This window comes from Caloenas nicobarica, chromosome 6 (assembly GCF_036013445.1).
Source record: "Caloenas nicobarica isolate bCalNic1 chromosome 6, bCalNic1.hap1, whole genome shotgun sequence".
NCBI classification, from domain to species: Eukaryota; Metazoa; Chordata; class Aves; order Columbiformes; family Columbidae; genus Caloenas; species Caloenas nicobarica.
The window spans coordinates 24634608-24653703 of NC_088250.1; the positions used below are offsets into that span (position 1 = coordinate 24634608).

At 37.3% G+C, this 19096-nt stretch overlaps 1 protein-coding gene across 3 annotated transcripts in view; it reads left to right on the forward strand.

The window, feature by feature from the left end:
- The window catches only part of RBMS1 (RNA binding motif single stranded interacting protein 1), a 150369-nt gene that overhangs the window by 123758 nt on the left and 7515 nt on the right, over nt 1-19096 (forward strand). For 2 of the 3 annotated variants that reach the window (XM_065637531.1, XM_065637533.1), the window contains exons 5-10: nt 835-992; nt 4015-4094; nt 12913-13028; nt 13885-13934; nt 14027-14120; nt 17410-17460. In XM_065637531.1, coding sequence (XP_065493603.1) covers nt 835-992; nt 4015-4094; nt 12913-13028; nt 13885-13934; nt 14027-14120; nt 17410-17460 — 549 coding nt within the window. The remainder of the gene's footprint in view (nt 1-834; nt 993-4014; nt 4095-12912; nt 13029-13884; nt 13935-14026; nt 14121-17409; nt 17461-19096) is intronic. The other variant, XM_065637532.1, reaches the window with a different exon arrangement.

The window sequence follows — 19096 nt, forward strand, 5'->3', positions numbered from 1 at the left end:
ATGGGAGGAATACAAGAGATGCTCTCAAACTACAGCTGGAAAAATCTGTAGACAAACACTGGAAATGATCAATTTCAACAAAAACGTTTATTTGAGATGGAATCCAGAGATCAGATGAAGTAGATAGCCTGAGGTCAGGGGGAATAGCAGAGACGTGACTACATTTATCTCCTCCTAATCACTCCTCTCCTGCCTGCCCCCCTCTGTCATTTTGTCTGTTTCTAGAAAAGGGTTTTGGAAGACTTTAATGTTGTCTGAATGCATAATGTAAAAGTTTGATGAAAACTAAAAAACATTAATGTGTGGGAGAAAATGACAGTGTCCCACTCACTTCTGTGTCTATCAGCCTATTTTTGTGGTAATATTTTGGCACCGTACACACTCTTAAATATATTGTCTCCTTTTTTCCCCATATTATTTTCAAACTGTCATTCCGGTCTTTTTTTAATTTACATCTGGCTTTTTTTAGCTCTTTCTACCAGTCTTGTATTTCCTTGTCTGCTGATTCCTTTATCTTGTTTTTGCTTTTTTTTCCCCCTAGAAAAATCTGAAACACGAGGTTGTAATACGGCCTATAAACTGGTCAATTATTCACCTTTATCTCCACTTAAAAATGTTGTTGTCAGCAGTAGTAAGAGAAGGAGAACTTTTCTCAGGAATGCTGTGTACAGTGACAGAAGATGGAGGTCACAAATACTAGGGAAGAGCAGCCTTTAGAAAGGGGCCTGAGAAGCAGAAATCTGTACCAGTAGTTACATGTAATTGTGTTATTTTATGTTCAAAATGTCTTTCCAGTGACAACAGCAATAGCAATTGTTTTTAATTCTCTTTCAGCAACAAGAACAAGATCCAACTAACTTATACATTTCCAATTTGCCGCTTTCAATGGATGAGCAGGAGCTGGAGAACATGCTGAAGCCGTTTGGGCAGGTTATCTCTACGAGGATACTGCGGGACTCAAGTGGGACAAGCCGTGGAGTTGGCTTTGCAAGGTACTTCAATGGCATTCACCATGCTGTCAACTTTTATTCCTTTTTTTAGTTAAAAAGGCAGAAATAGGAGGAAAATGTAGACGTTATTGAAAATGATCAAGCTTTTAAAGAAAAGGGAGCTCTAGATAGAGATACCAGCAGGGTTTTGTTAATTTTACCTTTCGTAAAGCAAATATGGCTGTGTCTTATCTCACTTAGATGCCTAAATCTGAAGCTGTTGCTTTTACTGGACAGCTATCTAGAATAGGACTTCACTGTCCACCATTTTCTCCTCTTCTCTCTACTTCTCCTTTCCCCTATATCCCTGAACCAGCAAGCAAGAGCGATGCAGTGCTTCACAGAAACTTCTGTGACGTTTCTGGCTTTTGAGGCTTGAATTTGAGACAAGAGACCATAAGGAAGAACCCCTCCTCCCTCCCTTTTTTTTTTTTTCCTTGTTTTTCTTCATTAGTTCCTTTGAGAAAATTGACTTATCGCTGCCCTTTGAACATCAGCCCTTTGAATTTTCTGGCTCATTAACATGTTGTCATGTGGGAAAGAAAATATTTTTATTCACTTACAGGAAATCTCACCTTAAAATATTTGACAGCTTGGCCAAATATCTCTCCCGCATCAACAAGAACAACTATTTTCCGTAAAGCGGTAGATACTTCCCAGACTTTTTCTTTAGTTAATTCAGTTATTTGTCCCGGCGTCTCTTCATCAAAGCCTTTTCTATGCCTTTCCAATATTTTTCTCATTAAACCTAGTATGGCAATTAAAATTTGGAGGCTTTAGATTGGAGATTTCTGTAATCAAAAATAGGGGCATGCTTTGAGCAAAGAATTGGGATTCTCAAAATACATTGTAAAATCTCATGTCAGTTTCCAGTAATTCATATGTACAGCCAGTATTACAATAGCTCTGTATTTGAACAAATAGCAGAATCTAAAATTAGTGAACAGAAAAGAAGAACTGAACAAATTGTATCTCCTGTTGAAGCCAAAATGTTTAGGGATTGGTTTCCCTGTGAGTTGGCTATGGGTAGTTCACAGTCCACTGATTGTGGTTTCTACCAAAATTTCTTCCTCTCCCCTTTAAATAAATCAATAATTATTTCTAATGGTTTTGGTGTAAGTATAATTGGGTGTTTTTATTTCGTTCATACACTTGTACTTTTTTCATATAAGCGTATGCATAGGTGTTTGAGTGTGAGCTCCATACAAGGATACATAGAACGTGTATATGAGTTTTTTGGATGACATACAAAGCAATATATATCCAAAAGTTATATTTACTAATTTTGAAAAATGCTGATACTTGCTTAAATGCAGCTTTCACTTTTTGGTACTATGAAGGGCACAATCTAGTAACGCCCATGCTAAAATTCATTCGACATTATGAATTTATTCAGTCTTTTCTCCCTAAACTTGCTTACCAACTCTACCTTGAATCAGTGGTATTTTAGAAAAGCTTTTACTCTGATATAGCCAGAAGTTTTAGAACCGTATGTAAAATACTTGTATTGAAGACATTCAAAGAGGATATTTTTAAAGTATTTCTCTGTATTATACATTATAAGTTTTATATGTACACATAAACATGAGGTTGTTTTTATATACATATTTTTTATTCAGATACATATGTATTATATATTATATGTAATTTATAGACTAAACTGTTGGTATCATCTCTAATCAATTTCTCCTATTCTGAGAGGTAGGTATTGGATCATTTTGGATAAATATTAGTCAAAGTTAAAATTGTCCAAGAAACACGTGGACATTAAGTAAAAGTTTTAATTTCTTGCCTTTGGGAACATTTTATTAGGTTAATAAGGGATAATATATTTTATCAAGTCCAGACTTGAGTCTGAGACTAAACTATATTTTTTGTTTTGCATGAGAGAAAAAAAATACATTTCTTTGATGCAGATCCAACAATTCAGCACTTCTGGAAAGTCTCTAGAAGATATTTTTCGAACCATGAAGAAGACTTCTTATTCAGTCTGCCATTTTGATGATTTTGCTTGTTGTTAATGATTATATTTTGTCAACCTGTGCAGAAAGGTTATCAGAATTAAAAAGGTGCCAAGACTTAGTAACTTTTAGTACTGCTTCTTTGCTGCCGAGGCCATTGGGCTAATTTGTGGATCTGAATTAGAGAACTTAATGAACAAATAAAGAGAGAATCTCTGTTCAACATTATCCAAATACCATCTTTCGAAATATATCGCAAAATATATTCTTATTTTAAAATAAATTTGCTTGTACTTGTATGTCTCGGTCATCCATTCCAACTTAGTCCAAGCTGACAATTAGGACCAGCACACCCACATTTCACCCCAAGGATGGAGCTGCAACCTACGGGGCCACTCCCAGACTCGCACCAGCCCACCAGCCCCCCAGTCTATTAAGGCTGGTTTTGACAACACAAGTGCACAAACCTGTTCAGGATGCTGGATAAAATCTCAGTAGCCATGACAGCTATTCTGTTACTGGTTCCTATTTTGAAGGGAACTTGGGGACAATTAAATAAGGGACAGGTATGTTGTTTAGTTGGCATGATATGTATAAGCTAAGAGCTGCAAAGGCAGTTTGGGGCATGCAGCCAGGCATGTTTATATTTGAGTTTATTACTCCTAAACTGTATAGACACTTCAGAATCCTCTATCAGAAGTGGCATTAGCATTTGTGTATATCGCAGACACATTCAGCTATGAACAATTGTGGCTCAGTCTTTCTGCTTCCTTCAAGACAGCGCAGGTACTTTGTACTACAGCTGTCCAAGTTACGTTCTGCCTAATTTCTAAGTAAATAAGGGTATCGTATTTGCAGTTTGGCACAAACGCTGGCCTTGAGAGTGCATAAAATGTTAACCAAGTTTAATTTTACCTTTCTGAAGTTGTGTTTTCTTAGAAAACATCCTCTCTATTGCTTACACTTGGGAAAGCAAGCCACAAAAGAAATAACGCTTAAAAAATCACAAACATGGAAATCTGGATGAGTGTTTAATTTATGTAAATTATTCTTTATTTTCTCAGGATGGAGTCAACAGAAAAATGTGAAGCAGTGATTGCTCATTTTAATGGAAAATTCATAAAGACACCAGCAGGAGTTTCTGGTACGTTGCATATATTTCTAACAAGATGTATGAATGGGTTACTGCTTACATAGTGGAAGTCTATTATGCTGATTGTTGTATCTGGCTTCTCATTCAGAGGCAGGCTTATAAAAATTAAACTATGTCTTGTTGGATGACTGTAATACTTGCTTACTTGGAACACAATATATTCCTTTTCTACTATAAACCTTTTCTAGGAAACTAGTAGTGTTCTCTCCTAGCAGATAGACAAGCAGCTAAGATGCCTTAAGCCAGCTATGCATGAATTTACATCCCACATAATCCCAGTTGAAGTCAGGAGACAAATATGTGTTGTATGAAAAACAGAACAGAATTTGGCTGATTGGCTGTGGACAGTTTTTCTTTGAGAGAGGCAAAAAATGGACAACTTTTGCCATCTGTTGATGATGTTTTTGGAAGTAATTTTCAAAAAAAGATTTGATTAGAAAAAAATAGATTCTGCAGCAGTGCCTTAATGCCAGGCACTTTCACTGATTGGAGAGCTGTGACTCTCAAGTCAAAGTAGGCTTTGAGGTTCTTCAGGAAAAAGGAAGGAGATGAGTGAAGAATGCTACTTCTAGAAATATTGTGCAAGGCAAAATGCAAAGAGGCTACAAAGTGCAGCTTTGTCACACTAAGTTCCTCATCAGTTTGCCTGCTTTGTCAGCATTGCTTCTAAGATACAAAATGTATTATTCCGTAAACTTAAAAATAAGGAAAGGAAATTCAGAGCATCAGAGTGAAACAGGAAGAAAAGAGAACAATAAAGGAGGAAAGAATACATACCTGACATTGCAGGCAGCTTTTGGCAACCATTTTATTGAGAATCCCAAGTAGGAATTTTATAAATGACATTGTCGATGTAGTTTCTGAAGTCACCTTTATCGCCCTGGGGAAATGTTCTCTGCAGCCAGACCCTGACACCGAGGAAAAGGAAAGCAGCCCTCAGCAGAGAGACAAGAATGCCTCTTGTTTAGTAAAACTACATACATGTCTTATCCCTGAAAGATTTCTCCATTTTGTGGCGGTCTGTGCTGCGGTAGGGATGGAAAGCGGCTTCAGACCACAGGAAACCACTCCCTTCAGCAACACTAATCTGTCACAGGGTTTTGACTTCCCTGGCTTGTCTTTTGCAGACCCTTTGCATTGGGATTGATTGCTGAGATTATTTAGTTAAAACTTTGTCATACATAGGGGCTGTAACTTTTACTTTTCTATTTCATGTATTTAGCAGTCTGTGTTTTATGAGATGGAAAATCTCCTTAGGAGCAAGGAGATCATGGAATGATTTTGTTTGAATGCTGACAGTGCTCTGATCCACTCTCTCTGATTAGTTTTATAGTGCTGCTATAGTTTGGACATAATCAAGAGTAAAAAGGATGGAGAAACCAGGAGTTCAGATTAACATACAGGAGTTTCTATTCAGTTAGAGACAGTAAAAAAACCCAACGAAGCAACCAAAAAAACCCAACTGTAATACAACCTCCTATTAGTGCTTTTTAGTTTGCTTGTTTTTATTTTCACTTTCGTTATCCTCTTCTCAATGAACAAGCTGTCAAGCATGTTGCTGCTCATCATGCTCTGTCTCTGGTGGGCCACTGCTGAAGCTGGAGTTGCACCCTTATATGATCAAGTTCAACCAGGTAGAAATAAAAAGTTGCTGCCCAGAATTGTAAGAATGATTTCTGCAGCATGGAGGAAAACATTTACCAGAAAAGTGTGATTAATTAGGGACAAGAAATTTGCCGAGAACTGGTGATTGTCAGGAAGTGGATACAAAGGAGGAGTCTCAAGATATAATGCATCTCACAGACTTCCACTTCTTCTGCTTACCTGGTAAAGCAGTTGTCGAGGCTCTCTCTCTGAAATAGGTAAAGCAGCACACACCTCCAGAGACTCAAGTATCTTTGCTGTCAGCTGTCCTTGTGGTTACAAAGGGTATCTAGATGAGTTGCTCAGAAATAGATAACTCTAAATGTCTGAAAGTCAGTTAAGTGAGATGAGTCACACCCTCCATGACGCTAAAATGTGACAAACAAGGAGGTGCATGAGGGAGTCATGAGAACCTTATTTATTAAAGACTCTCAATTTTGTTATACAGTGTAAAGCCCCAACTCTACTTTTCCATGCTGGTGCTGTGAAGTTGTATTGCTCCTTGGAAAGGTTTTTATGGAGTTCAAATTCTTCCTGGAGCTCCTCACCACATAGCAAGCACATGTCTAAAAATGCAATCTTATTAGAGGATGCATAATAATATGCTGCAGTATGCCAGAAAGTGGGGCATAGTCATGGGGCAACCATGGTCTTAGACCACCTGCACAGAGAAAAGTGGATGTACTGGGAAAGCTGTTGGACAAACAAAGGTTAGGAAAATGTTTTGGAAAAGATTAGCATCCTTTGGGGTTATAGAAGAGCAAGTTCAAATACACACATGAAATAATATCGTAGGACTGGAACTATGTTTAAATGAAAACGTTGTGTCCTAGAAACTTGGCTAAAATCAGCAAAGGGAGCTGGCTGTAAAAACACTTATCAAGATGAGGAGGGTAGGAGAGACGGGCCTGTAATGAAATAGGTGTGAGAGGAAGAACATCTGTTCAACAAAAACATGCTTTCATAACGCAGCTTTGTTATTTTAACTAACTTTGGGTTTAAATGGAAGAATGGGTTAAACGCAGTTATAGGAAGCATAGGTGAAACCTTCTCTGGAGCATGAGAAGGCAGAACAGAAAAATCTCTATGAATCTGGGAGATTCAAGGGTGCCACAGGGCGGTCACAAAAGCCTTGACTGTAAAATTGAGTGAGTGACTGGGCATTGATGATACTGAGCAAGCCGAACCCAGATGTAACAAGTTATTCAGGCTTTATTACGCTGCCCCATATTAACTTAAATAAATATATTCAATATTTAGTGTGTCCTTGTATGTCTTCAGTCAAGAAGAAGTTTGGTCAAGAAGGAAGGTTAGCTCAGAGGGCAATTTCAAATGCACTGCGAGTTGGTATAATCCTATAACTCCTAGGAGTGGTGTGTTAGTTTCACCATTTGTTCTGGTTGAGATTGGTACTTTTGTGATGTAAGTTATTGTGATAGTTTTTTCTGTTTTATGGACTATGACTTTCTGTCCATTTCTCTCAGGACTTTGATTTTTGTATTTCATTCTCTTCTCAACTGTATGTTTATTACATGGTTGCTATAATCTTGAAATAAGTTTTGCATTTAGTTCTGCTTTTCTCTTTAAGGTATTATTGTTTTCAGTGAATAATGTGATATGTAAAGCTTTTCTATTCTCCTGTGAAATGTGAACCTCATGACATGAAGAGCAGACTAGTATAAGGACCCAGGACACAGTAGATGAGTAGCGAGGACAGAGCAGCATACTTAGCCTCCCCCCGCTAAAGATGATACTTAATGATCGCTGTCTTTTTGTCTTGGGTGGACCCGTAACTATTGTAGTAATGATTTGCTGGGCAAAATCATGAAGGGTATCTCCTCCCTATCACAGCAGCATGATGATACATGAGAATAATCATAATAATAATTACATAAAGCAGTTGTGCTGTAGAATACATAAGGTATGTGTAAATCTGTGTGTTAGTCTCTCTTACATTTAAAATGAAAAATACAGAAGTTTAAAAGTTACAAAAGTTTTATGCCTGTCGTATAGGCTTTAGGGATTATTTGATACTTCTTTTGCTGAAAAATAACGTAGGTGATTTAATGGATGTAAGGTAGAGGGCATTTTTGCTGAGCAGCCCTTACCATTTTTGCTTCAGGAATGGTGGGTTATGGTGATGACTCAAAAATTGGAGGTTATCCATGACCCACCCTCATCTTCCCACTTACGGTAAAGGTATCGCTCACTCAGATGAGGGAGGAAATCAAAGATATTTGTGAGAGCCCTGCTCTTGCCTCTGCTCTTGACTGTAGACCAGGCAGAGGGTCCACCAGGCATGGTAGACACTGCTGTTTGAAATGATTCTGATCTTTGACATCTTTCTGGTGCAGGAGAGGAGTGAACATGCAGCCTTGAAGTAGTTATCTCTTGGCCGTCATTTTCAAGCTTTTTCTATTTGCTTACCTTTACAAAGTATCCAGCACTGCAGATCTCTATATAGTGAATTTAAGCCATTTGACCATAAACTCACATGTCTTAGTTATCTTTCACAGATCCTTTAGAAATAATCCATGAACCACATTCTGAAAGCCACTGCTAAAGGGTATCAAGAGGTCACAGTGCTGGTGTTGCTCCTGATTGTCACACTATAGGCAAAGGAACAAAGATTTTACCCATTAGATCAACGATTAGAAGCTTTTACTGCTGTAATTCTCATAGTTTGTAATTACTGCTTAGCTTTAAGAAGCAATATTGGAATAGAAAAGAAAAACACTATTTAAAACCACTCCAGATATATTCCTGTGACAAATTATTAAACTGTGTAAATTATTAAAGAAATGTAGCACAGAGCACTGTGTTTAAGTGAAGATTAGGACGGTGAAGACTATATATTTCATTTCTCTTTAAACGTATAAAGCTACTGAGATCTTGGGTTGCACAACTTATTCCTTAATTCCCACAGCTTTTGGCAAAAGTTTCTAGCTGTGCAGGCTTGCTCTGTTGTTAAAGTGATGTTTTAATGTCAGAATTCATTAGTCCCTTATGCTTTGTCACTAGAAAATATGAAATGAAAGTCACTAAAAGATGCAGTTTAATTGAAAACTGATTATAAGAATAGTATTTTTAAAATATTTTGTTGTATTTTTTAATATCAGAAAGCAGGGTTTGTTGAAAAGTTGATAAAATTAGCCATGTAAAGTCAAGGGTGTAAACACAAAGTCCAACAAAAGAACATCAATTTTGTTCTTGCATTTATAGTAGCAACTGGTATGTATTTGGGTAGACACTAAACAAACGAAGACTGAATTCTAATGTACACATGTGCACAGCATGTGTACAACAAGCAGGTATTTACTCTCTGGACTAATATTGCATTTGCATCTTTTTTCTGTAAGAACATTAGTTCTAGAGGAGGATGATTCAGCGCAGGAGGAGATTGTCAGTGCTTCCCACAGCCAGCTTTTATAGCACTGACCTGCTGTTAGAGCATGGGAAAGCCCGTGGTTGCAGAATGCCTCCATAGCAGTGGCCCAACAGACACCTACAAACCGTGGAGAGTGTCTGTTGATTTGTGTTAAGTGTACGTAGAGTGGGCATTTTAAACATCATGTCTTAGCTGCAGAAGCATAAGTCCCCTGTAAGTTGTAGCTTTTTACATCGGCAACCTCTTAGCTGTGAATGCAACTCCAGATATTTGTACTGTGCCTCTCTGTCTTGCACATAGAGACAAGTCACTGAATGATTAATGATCCCCATCGTCACCAGGCCTGCACACTTCCTAGCAATTAAACAATAAGAATGACTCTTCCTTCCTTGGGTTGGATGAGATGATCTCCAGAGGTCCCTTCCAACCCTAACCATTCTGTGATTCCTTCCTGGACCACAAAGAAAGGATGCTCGACTGGTCCGTTGGGCTTGTTGGAGTTTTTTGTTTATATATATATATATATATATATATATATATATATAAAAAAAAAATATGTGTTTGTATGTGCAAGAGAGAGAATATCTTACATTATTTGTGAAAAATATGAGGAAAGGTAAGCTGAAGAAATAAATTTCAGATTTAAGTTAGAAGGAGTAAGGGCTATGTTCATTCTTTGGTGGGAGGAGAATCAATAGATCATACTTGGCTCCCATGAAAGCCGATCTCCTTCTCGTGACCCTCCCTCTGATGACCATCAGTCATTGTGTTCTTGAAGCAATGAATGTGGTAGTATTCGGGTAAGATGGATGAAAGAGCAGCCAAGAATTGCATTTCGTCTTTCAATTGCAGAAGTCCTCACTATCAGCGTGCAGATCTTGAACTGGAATCAGGGAAGGCAAATCCTATAGAGTCTTCTCACAGCAGTTGGCTGTATTAAATAGGTGGTCTGCTTCATTTTTTTTAACTGAGTTGGAGCTTTCACAGCATTCATCTTCATTTATGACCACAATGAGGAGCAAGAGAAGATAGAAGGTCAGAAAAACATGTGTTCCTATGTCCAGATCTATGTTCAATAAGATGGAGCATGAACTTCTGGCAAATCACAATTAAATGCTTTTCAAATTTTTTTTCATTGCTGCAGGTTTTGAATATTATGTATGCAAAATCCAATCCATGTGGATGATACTTGTTCCATTTTTTTCTTCCTCTTTAAATTTGTCAGGAGAGTGTTTCCAACGCACCACAGAAAATGTTTCTTCTTTTAAAATATAGCTGTTTTTATTTATCTACTGACAAAACATATACATATATATTCTTAAAATAGACTTATTAACATTTTATTCAAAGAGTTGGACAGGTTTACTCTGACTTTTAAAAAAATCTTGAGAGATGAAAAATGTAAGCACAAATAATGCTTTCAGAAAAGTTCTATACAATTCACTATGAGGATTTTTAATGAAAGCATAATGCAGCTTAAAGTATTTACTACCTGTGAGTGCTGTAATACAGAATCATAGGGCTAGAAGCCTTTAGGTATTTTCTGATGTGTTTATAAGCCATTCTCATGCCAGTTTCTTTTAACTTAATCCAAAAATTTATAGTGTGTATTTTGGAAGTCACACATGCTTCCCACAATACTAGGTGGTTTGGAATAATTTATAAGTAGCCAGAGATACTCAACTTGAGGAAGAACTTTTCTCATTCAAGGCAGTTAAATTCAGTAGTTGGATCGCAGCTCTCCCTTTCTGATGGATTTTTTTCTTCACTCTGTAAAATCAGAGTCAAAAGGATTTCAGACCAGAACCTGACAATTTTACCCATATTGACTTAGCATCTTCTGAGATTATCTCCTCTTTTTTCAACAGAACTGGATGTGGATTAAAATGCTGTGTGATATGACCAAGGTTATTGGGATCTAGCTTTTATAAAGTAACGTGAAATTAGCCATCAGGGTATTGATGTAGAACCATTTTGCCCCAAATGTGCCGAGACAGAAGTTGCTTCTCATGATAGAAAAGCCCAAAGCAAAACTCAGTTCTGGAAATGCCAGAAATCCCCTTGGAAATGCAAGAATTTGAAGATTATGTTCTCCAGTTTCTGCCTCTCCTACTTTAGGGTTTCTGTTATTTTCTTGTGCATTTACTCCACTGTCCGTAGGTCTCCAATACTTTTTCCAGTGTCACTAGCCTAACCTTTCACTAGTTTATTTTATGATTGTAGTATTTTAATTACCATTCTCTGTAAGATAACACTTTTAAAATCAATTCAGTTGTCATGTTTAGTACTAAAGTCTGGCTCTCTGATCTCGAAGTTATTTGACTGCTCAATAACAGTGCACTTGTAGGAGCGATAAAAGCCTCTGATGGATGTGGGGTCAACGTTGGGGATGAGACAGGGAAGCACTTACCAGTTCTGTCACCCAGTCCCTCCATCTTACTAGAGAAGGCTGTCAAAAGATGTATCATGCAGGAAGTGGATATTCTCCCTGTAGACGCAAAGCTTGTGTTTTAGGAATGCCAACCAGAGCCAGGGCTGACTTGGCCATTAGTGCTAGTTTTGTGCCAGAGTTTTAAAAGTCAGACTCTTTGCCAGGTTATAAGTCTCTGAGGTCTTCCATACCAATCATCTTTTATAAATGCAGCCTGAGCGAAGAGCACATCAGCATTGGCCATGGTTGGACTAATAGATGTTGCATGATAAGAGAGGCTAAAATTTTTCTTGAGGTTGTTGGGGGTTTTTTTGCAGGTAGCTCTCCCACCCCATGTGTTTGCTCTGCATTTGGAATCTTGCATGTTTTCAGATTCAGCCGTGTCTCATGAAAGTGTTTCCAAATGGAGAAGGACAGGAGGAGTGTCATGGTAAAGCTTAGACAGCTCATGTGTCAGGAATTATTGGCAGAGAAGTGTGCGCATCCAAGTCATAACAGTGCTTCCACCCTGTGATTAGGGAGGGTGTGGTGTGATGTAGCAGAGCTGTGCTTCAGCCCTAGGTACTTGGAAACTGTCGTAGTTTAAGCTAGTAACAGGGAAAGAATACTATGAAAACTTTTCTTTTTCATCTCTTCCATTTTGACATTAAAAATTGAAGTCATGGTCAGGATTATGTTATGCAAAAAAAAATTTAAATAAAACCCAAAGTATAACGATACCATTTCATGACAGTATGCAAAGAAGAGAAAAATCTCAAAGAATTTCTGTTTGCATTGTATGCCCTTTATAGAGCAGGGATTAAAAGGGAATGAACAATTTCAGTGCAAGGTGGCAGGAGATGAAGGTGCCCACTCCACCCTGCCACCAGTTGGAGTAAGCCGAGGCACTGTGCCGGCCCTTCTGGCTATTCTGGATGAGCAGAGCAGTTTCAGTTCTGGGACATTACTGAATCCTCCAAGGGGCGGGGGGGAATATACTCAAGGTCTTTGCCAGATTTATTCTCCACCTCCCTTAGGTGGACCTCCTAAGACGCAAAGCTCAGAATTCAGATGGCAGTTCTCATTTATCCCCAGACCAACAGATACATACTCAGGATATGCAAACAATGTTTCTTTCTAACAGGTTTTAGAGCAGAAGTTTAAAATCAAAGATAAAAGGCATTCCAAATGCTCTGTTTTCGTGTGGCAGCTATCTTTGTGCTACACAGAACAGTCATTGATGCTGTAGGATGAGTCCATGTTATTTTAACTGCCATACTGGCAATATAACTTAAAACGCATACCTCGTGCGGAGTGCTGACCACCTGGGTATGAACGCTACTTCAACTAATATTCCTTCTTCTCAGTTCCTGCAGAACCTTTGTTGTGCAAGTTTGCTGATGGAGGACAGAAAAAGAGACAGAATCAGAATAAATATATACAGAACGGAAGAGCATGGCACAGAGAAGGCGAGGTGAGACTTGTAAGTCCTCCCTTCAAGCTTTAGTGTGGGTGTAGAATAATGAATACTTATGAAAATGACAGGCATTGAGACTTCTTGGCTTGGCTCTTTGGCATACTAAAAATGTGCAAGCAACTCTTACCTGACAGTTTGCAACTCTATAGAATACTTAACTCTATCTTTCTTAAGAGGAAAAAAGGCAAAATGCAAACCACTAAATCCTACCTCGCTGAAGTGAACAATAAAATCTCCTTCAGCTTGGTCAGGAAAATGCCTGAGAGATTTCTAGTGCTCTAAAACTACCTGAAACATAACTTTATTTACATGTAGTAAATAATCCTTTGATTTATGGAGCACCGAAATGCACATTACTTTCATAAAATTAAAATAGGATACCAATGCGGTGCAGCATTAATATTTTTAGTCACAGGTTTTTTAACTTTAATGTTCAAGATAATCGTTTCATAGGCTTACTGTGGTTAGCAAGCCTAGACGCCTCATTTATATGAGACAAAAAAATTCAAATGTATCTTCTGAAAAACAGCACTCCCCATTCATTCCTACGGTTAATATATTGTAGGCAACACCCTAACATAATCATCTTCATGCCCTGCCTCTCTAACACACACGTTCTCTTAGCCAGGTGTTTCATAGATTGCGTTTTGTTTCTCATGCTGGGAACTTGGAAACTTGTATTCATAGCCAACATGGCTGACTCCCTTCACTAGGCAATTAACCTTTCCCTAACTTATAGTAAGGAACTATTTCAATGCAAGTTTTCAGTTAAAATAATACAACTAAAGAGCGAGCAAGAGAAATAACTTACAATCAAAATGAATTTTGTCAACTCTTTCTTTCCACGTTTGTTTTTTTAAAGGCTGGAATGACACTCACGTATGATCCAACCACAGCTGCTTTACAAAATGGGTATGTTAAGTAATGCCACACTAAGAAAAAAATGTTTGCATTGTGAAAGATACACAGAACTGGCATTTAACAAATATTTCTGCATTTTCTAGATTTTATCCATCACCCTACAGTATTACAGCAAACAGAATGATCACTCAGACATCTATTACGCCATATATTGCTTCTCCGGTTTCCACATATCAGGTTTGTATTTAGAACTTCGTAGCTGAAATGGTTCATTGGAGCTTATGTTTATTTATCAGTTGCAACACCTGGTTTTATGAATTCTTCAATAATGCTTAATTTTAATCAAGTGGCTTCTTCGCGCTGTACAGCATGACAATGAAGGCCTTAAAAACTGAAAGTGTGTTTGTTTCAGGAAGCACAGCAATTTAATGAGATACCTGGTGTCTTACAAAACAAAATCTCTAACTTGTGCTGGTGGCTAAGGTATTTGTAGCCACTTCTACATTTCATGTATGATTTTTCATTTTCTCTTGGTGAAGTTCTTTAAATGTCAATAATATATCTTTAAAATAATTCTTTATTTAAAACCTTCTTGATTTAGTTAAATTCTGTTTCAAATATGTTTCTCCATGCTTTTTGGGCTTTCCTCCTGGTTTTTTTCAGTGGAACAAATGAACAAACAAAACCACAAACAAAAAAAACCCAAAATAATGTGTTACGTAGTTGTACTACAAAGGGTACAGAAACTTGCTTGACATTAGAGAAGGAAATTTGTAAAAGAGTTTGGAGTTCAAATCACATTAGCATTCAAATGCAGTGTTTTCATATTGGGAGAAAAGTATTTAATAGTCTAGAACTGTGTTTCTAACCCAAAAGTTACTTTATTTTGAACAATGAATTAAAACATTAATCATGCACATTTTTTGTTCTGAGACCCCAGTCCAAAGCTTCTTGAATTCTGATAGTTGCCATCTTGAGTCCCCTCTGAGAGGTATTGACAAAGAATTCAACATGCTGAGAAATGATATGGAACAGTTGTTGTACTTCGGTGTAACTCTCTTAGGAATGGTCAATTTTAGGGCATCATACATTTCAGTTTACAAGCAACTTGCATTTAATGCAACTAGTATGACAGTCTCAGATAAAAGCTCTGTAATTACTACTTGAGACATGCCAATTATCCCAGTGTAAGCTAAATGTTCAGCTATTTTGGCATTTTATTGTTTAATGCATAGACGAAGTGAACATCAGTGATTCAGGTAATAAATAACAAAAACTAATTACATTTAGAAAATTCTTACCTCTACTATGTGTCAGGGGAAGAAGACATGCTCTTTAGTGGGAGAGATGTGCTGAGTTTTCTAGCTTACCGTGGGTGAAAATGAATATAGAAGGCTATGTAGAAAGCCTGTAGAAGGCATGTAGAAGGGTAACAGAGGCACTGTGGGCCATTTGGTCAGTATTCCCTTGCAGAAATTTACATGTACCCTGCCATTCCAGGTGAGAAGAATGGGGAAGAATTGTCTAATATTAGTTTGCACTTCTAATACCTTCCTGTGCGAGTGAAGCATTGTTCAGGAGAGTGTACTCTGGGGTAAAGGGTAGCTGGATTAATTTTGTTTTAATTCCTGAGGTGACTTATGCAACACAATGTTCTTTCGGCAGACAATGCTAGTACTGTATTTTTCAGTGTGTTGAATCTTTCTGCTTTGTACAGCAATATCTCAATAATTACAGCAAGTTCTTACCCAGAAAAATATTCCAGTAGAATTAGCTGCTATTCGTTATTAAATTATAAATGATTTATCAATGTAAGACTATCAGATATTCAGAATCCAAATAAAAGTTGGAAGTTGGCATGGAAACATACTTCTTGGGAATATAGTATTGCTTTTCTGGGTTTATACTGTATGGGTTTATACTGGGCCACAATACTGTATGTTTCAAAAAATGTTATTACCAGTATTTCAATATACATGGCATGGAGATTAAATTGTGGATGAAGTTATTAACATCATTATGCTTAAAGTGCCACAGTAATAGGAACTGAAAATTAAATTCAAGTATTCTGTACCGGGGAGGAAGGAGGTTCTTGGCCAGAAGAGTTTCACAATTTGAGCATTAGTCACATCTTCATTACTGATCCCTTCTCACTGAAACCTGCAGCATTCTGTCATCTGCACAACAGACGTATCATGAGAGCATGATTGATTTATTTATTTTTCTTGGAGGCATGGTATAACCTGCTCCTAGATTTATTCTTGTTAAAGGTAAACAAATTCAATAAAGTTTTGGGTAGTGTTTGTTTCTGCCACTCGTGTGTACCCAAATTACAGTACTAAGCCAGTTACTGTCATAGTATGAGTAGATTAACCAAAGCTTGAGTCAAGCCTTACCAGTATGTTTGCCAGTCAGCTTTTGCTTGAGGAAGGGGAGGGTTCAAGTGCTTTCAATTTTTGAACTCCCGTTTGCTCTTTTTCTGGTTGAAAAAAAAAAAAAAAAAAGTAATTACTCTGATTTGAAAGTCAGCACCCAACAGAGGGAAGAAATGTTTCCATCTTGCAGAAAATACCTCACCTGAATTTTTTTTAAGAGTGTCTGTCCTGTTTACAAGACTCTGGGAATAATGGTAGAGGTGTTGAAGGGTTTTTAAATGCCGAGCAGCAATGGTGAGTCAGTTCTGCATGTGCAGTGCAGGTCAGAATCCTGCCTTATGCTACACACCTACAGGAGGTGGGGACGAAACGTTTCCATTCTTTTAATATTTCTTGCAGCGTACTTTTTCAAAGAGCTGTTGCAACCAGCTCTTTTCAACTAAGATAACCATACAACTTATTTAGTTTACTGTTTAATCTTTTTAATTTACCTTGTCATGCAAAGTTATGCATCTCGACTCAATTTAACTATTTGGGTAGTCAGTGTTTTAGGAGAGAAAACATGCTAGAGCAGGATTGCTCGTCAGAACCTTCTCCTCTTCTTGTGCTTTGGGAATAACACACCGCAATGTCTTGGAGAAGAACAAGTCTCCTAAATGTTCTTTGTTCCTGGAACAAGATTCCAGCAGAATTCCTAGTCTATTTTACCCTTGTGAAAATCCAATATTTTTTTTTATTCTGATCACACTAGAAGGCAAATTATGCTGTGCCTTCTGAGATCCCAATTACTTTTCCCCAAAGCAATTTCGAACACTGAAGGCACCTGCTTTTTTAATACAGCAGAAGTCTTTCATGCCTCTATTTGAACTCTTTCAGTGTACTTGATAGAGTTTCTGAGACCTGAATGTAGTTTACTGTTCTGAAAGGTGTATGTGGTATCTTGTCTTCAAATCTTGTTTCTGATTTGCAGGTACAATAAATACACTTTTCATAGATATCAGTGTTTCTCCACAGAGTGACTAATTTCATTAAAAAGTAAATAAATAAGGGATGGGGCTTGGTAACATGATTTATTGAATTATTACTATATCTCGGAGTATTCAGGAAAAAGAATTACTAAAATGAAAAATAAAATACTGATTTTGTTCTAGGTTCAGAGTCCTTCTTGGATGCAGCCTCAACCATACATAATGCAGCACCCAGTAAGTTTTTATATTTCTCTGTGTTACTGATTGTAGAAACACTTTACATACTTTAAACAACAGGAAATAGATCAATTTCTGGCCAATTGCTTCCAGATTTTTGACAATTACATCATTATTAAATCATGGATCAAAATGAAAAGAGAAGGATAGTAACCTGAATTGGAGCTTCATTTTATTAGGAAAATAAGAAAGTTGCCTTCAGGATATCGAGGTGATGAGGACAATAAGAGTTACCAAATCAACAACCTGAAGAAACTTTTTTTTTTTTTTAATGTAAATGAAAGGCACTTTACATACTATTTACCTATGAGGAGCTGGAATTGAAGATCCAAGATTTTAGAATGGGTCTAGAATAAAGAGCTCAGACTGGGTAGCTTGTGAGAGACAGATAGATATAGTGATACAAATGACATTATGGGCACTCACGTGAGAAAACCTGCATAGCTTGTTCTGGCTTCACTGCTCATGAGTAATGCTGGTCTCCCTATACTTTTGGCTGTGGCATCTGTAGCAGACTGTCAGGCATGCTAATCTATACTCTCCCATGATATTTTGCTTCTTGTCTATGTCCTTTGCCAATTAAGTACCATTAGATCTAAGACTTACTTTTTTGAGATGAGCATTACAAATAGTAACAGGCACTTTAATGTGTGCACTGCTGTGGTTAACAAACAAGTCTGTTTCCAGATATAGAAGGGATATTGTCTTGACTTTAATTAACCTCTCCATGCAGATTATAGAATGTAAATCTTCTTGGCAGGACCTTTTCTTCTTGTGCATGCAGAGAAGGGGATGCTGAACCAGAGCACCCTCTCACACACTTAATTGTTGTTGTATTTGTGATTTTTGACATTAAAAACACATACACAACTGGTTTTTAACTTTTCTTTCCACCAACACAGATTTTCATAAAAAACATCTTGCAAATTGTGCCGTGAAAGGCACAAATTATTACGTTACAATGCTGTAAGGCATATTAGTTTTACAGGTATGCAAGATGAGGTTTCACAGTTGAAAACAGAGATCTAAATTTCTGATTTAAGTTCAGTTTTGGCCTGTGCAGAGGCTGGTGCTGTCTTGCTCATTTGCTTTGCAGAGAAGCCTGCAGTCTACAGACAGGAAATTCTTTTAGTGTTTGATGTGCCTGTGACTCATTTCATCTACACTGATCACATGGTTGTTTTTCCAGCTATACTGTGTAGGTTTTTTTCTTTTCTTTTTAAGGATTAGTTATTGATTCAAAACGCTGGCTTTCAGTACACTGCAATTATTTCTGTTAGTTTTGAGCCTCCACCAATTTTAATCAACACTTTTGTAAGCATAAGTCATGCAAAATATTTGGAAACATGTTTTTGTAGAACATGATTGGTAAATGAAATTTGTTGATAAACCTCCATTTCGCATAACTCTGAAAACCTTACGAGTGTGCCCTCCATATTTAGCAATCTCAAGTGTTTAAAAATTCTATGTATACTTTTTACGATGCTAACAAAATGGTACAGGACTGAAAGAAAGGTAATCACAGTAGCTAGTATTTAGACAAAGAATCAATCTTCTACACAGCATTGCTATCTCACTCTTCTAAAATGTGTGTGTGCTAATGAAACCAGCCATTAATTAGGGCAACTGTCTT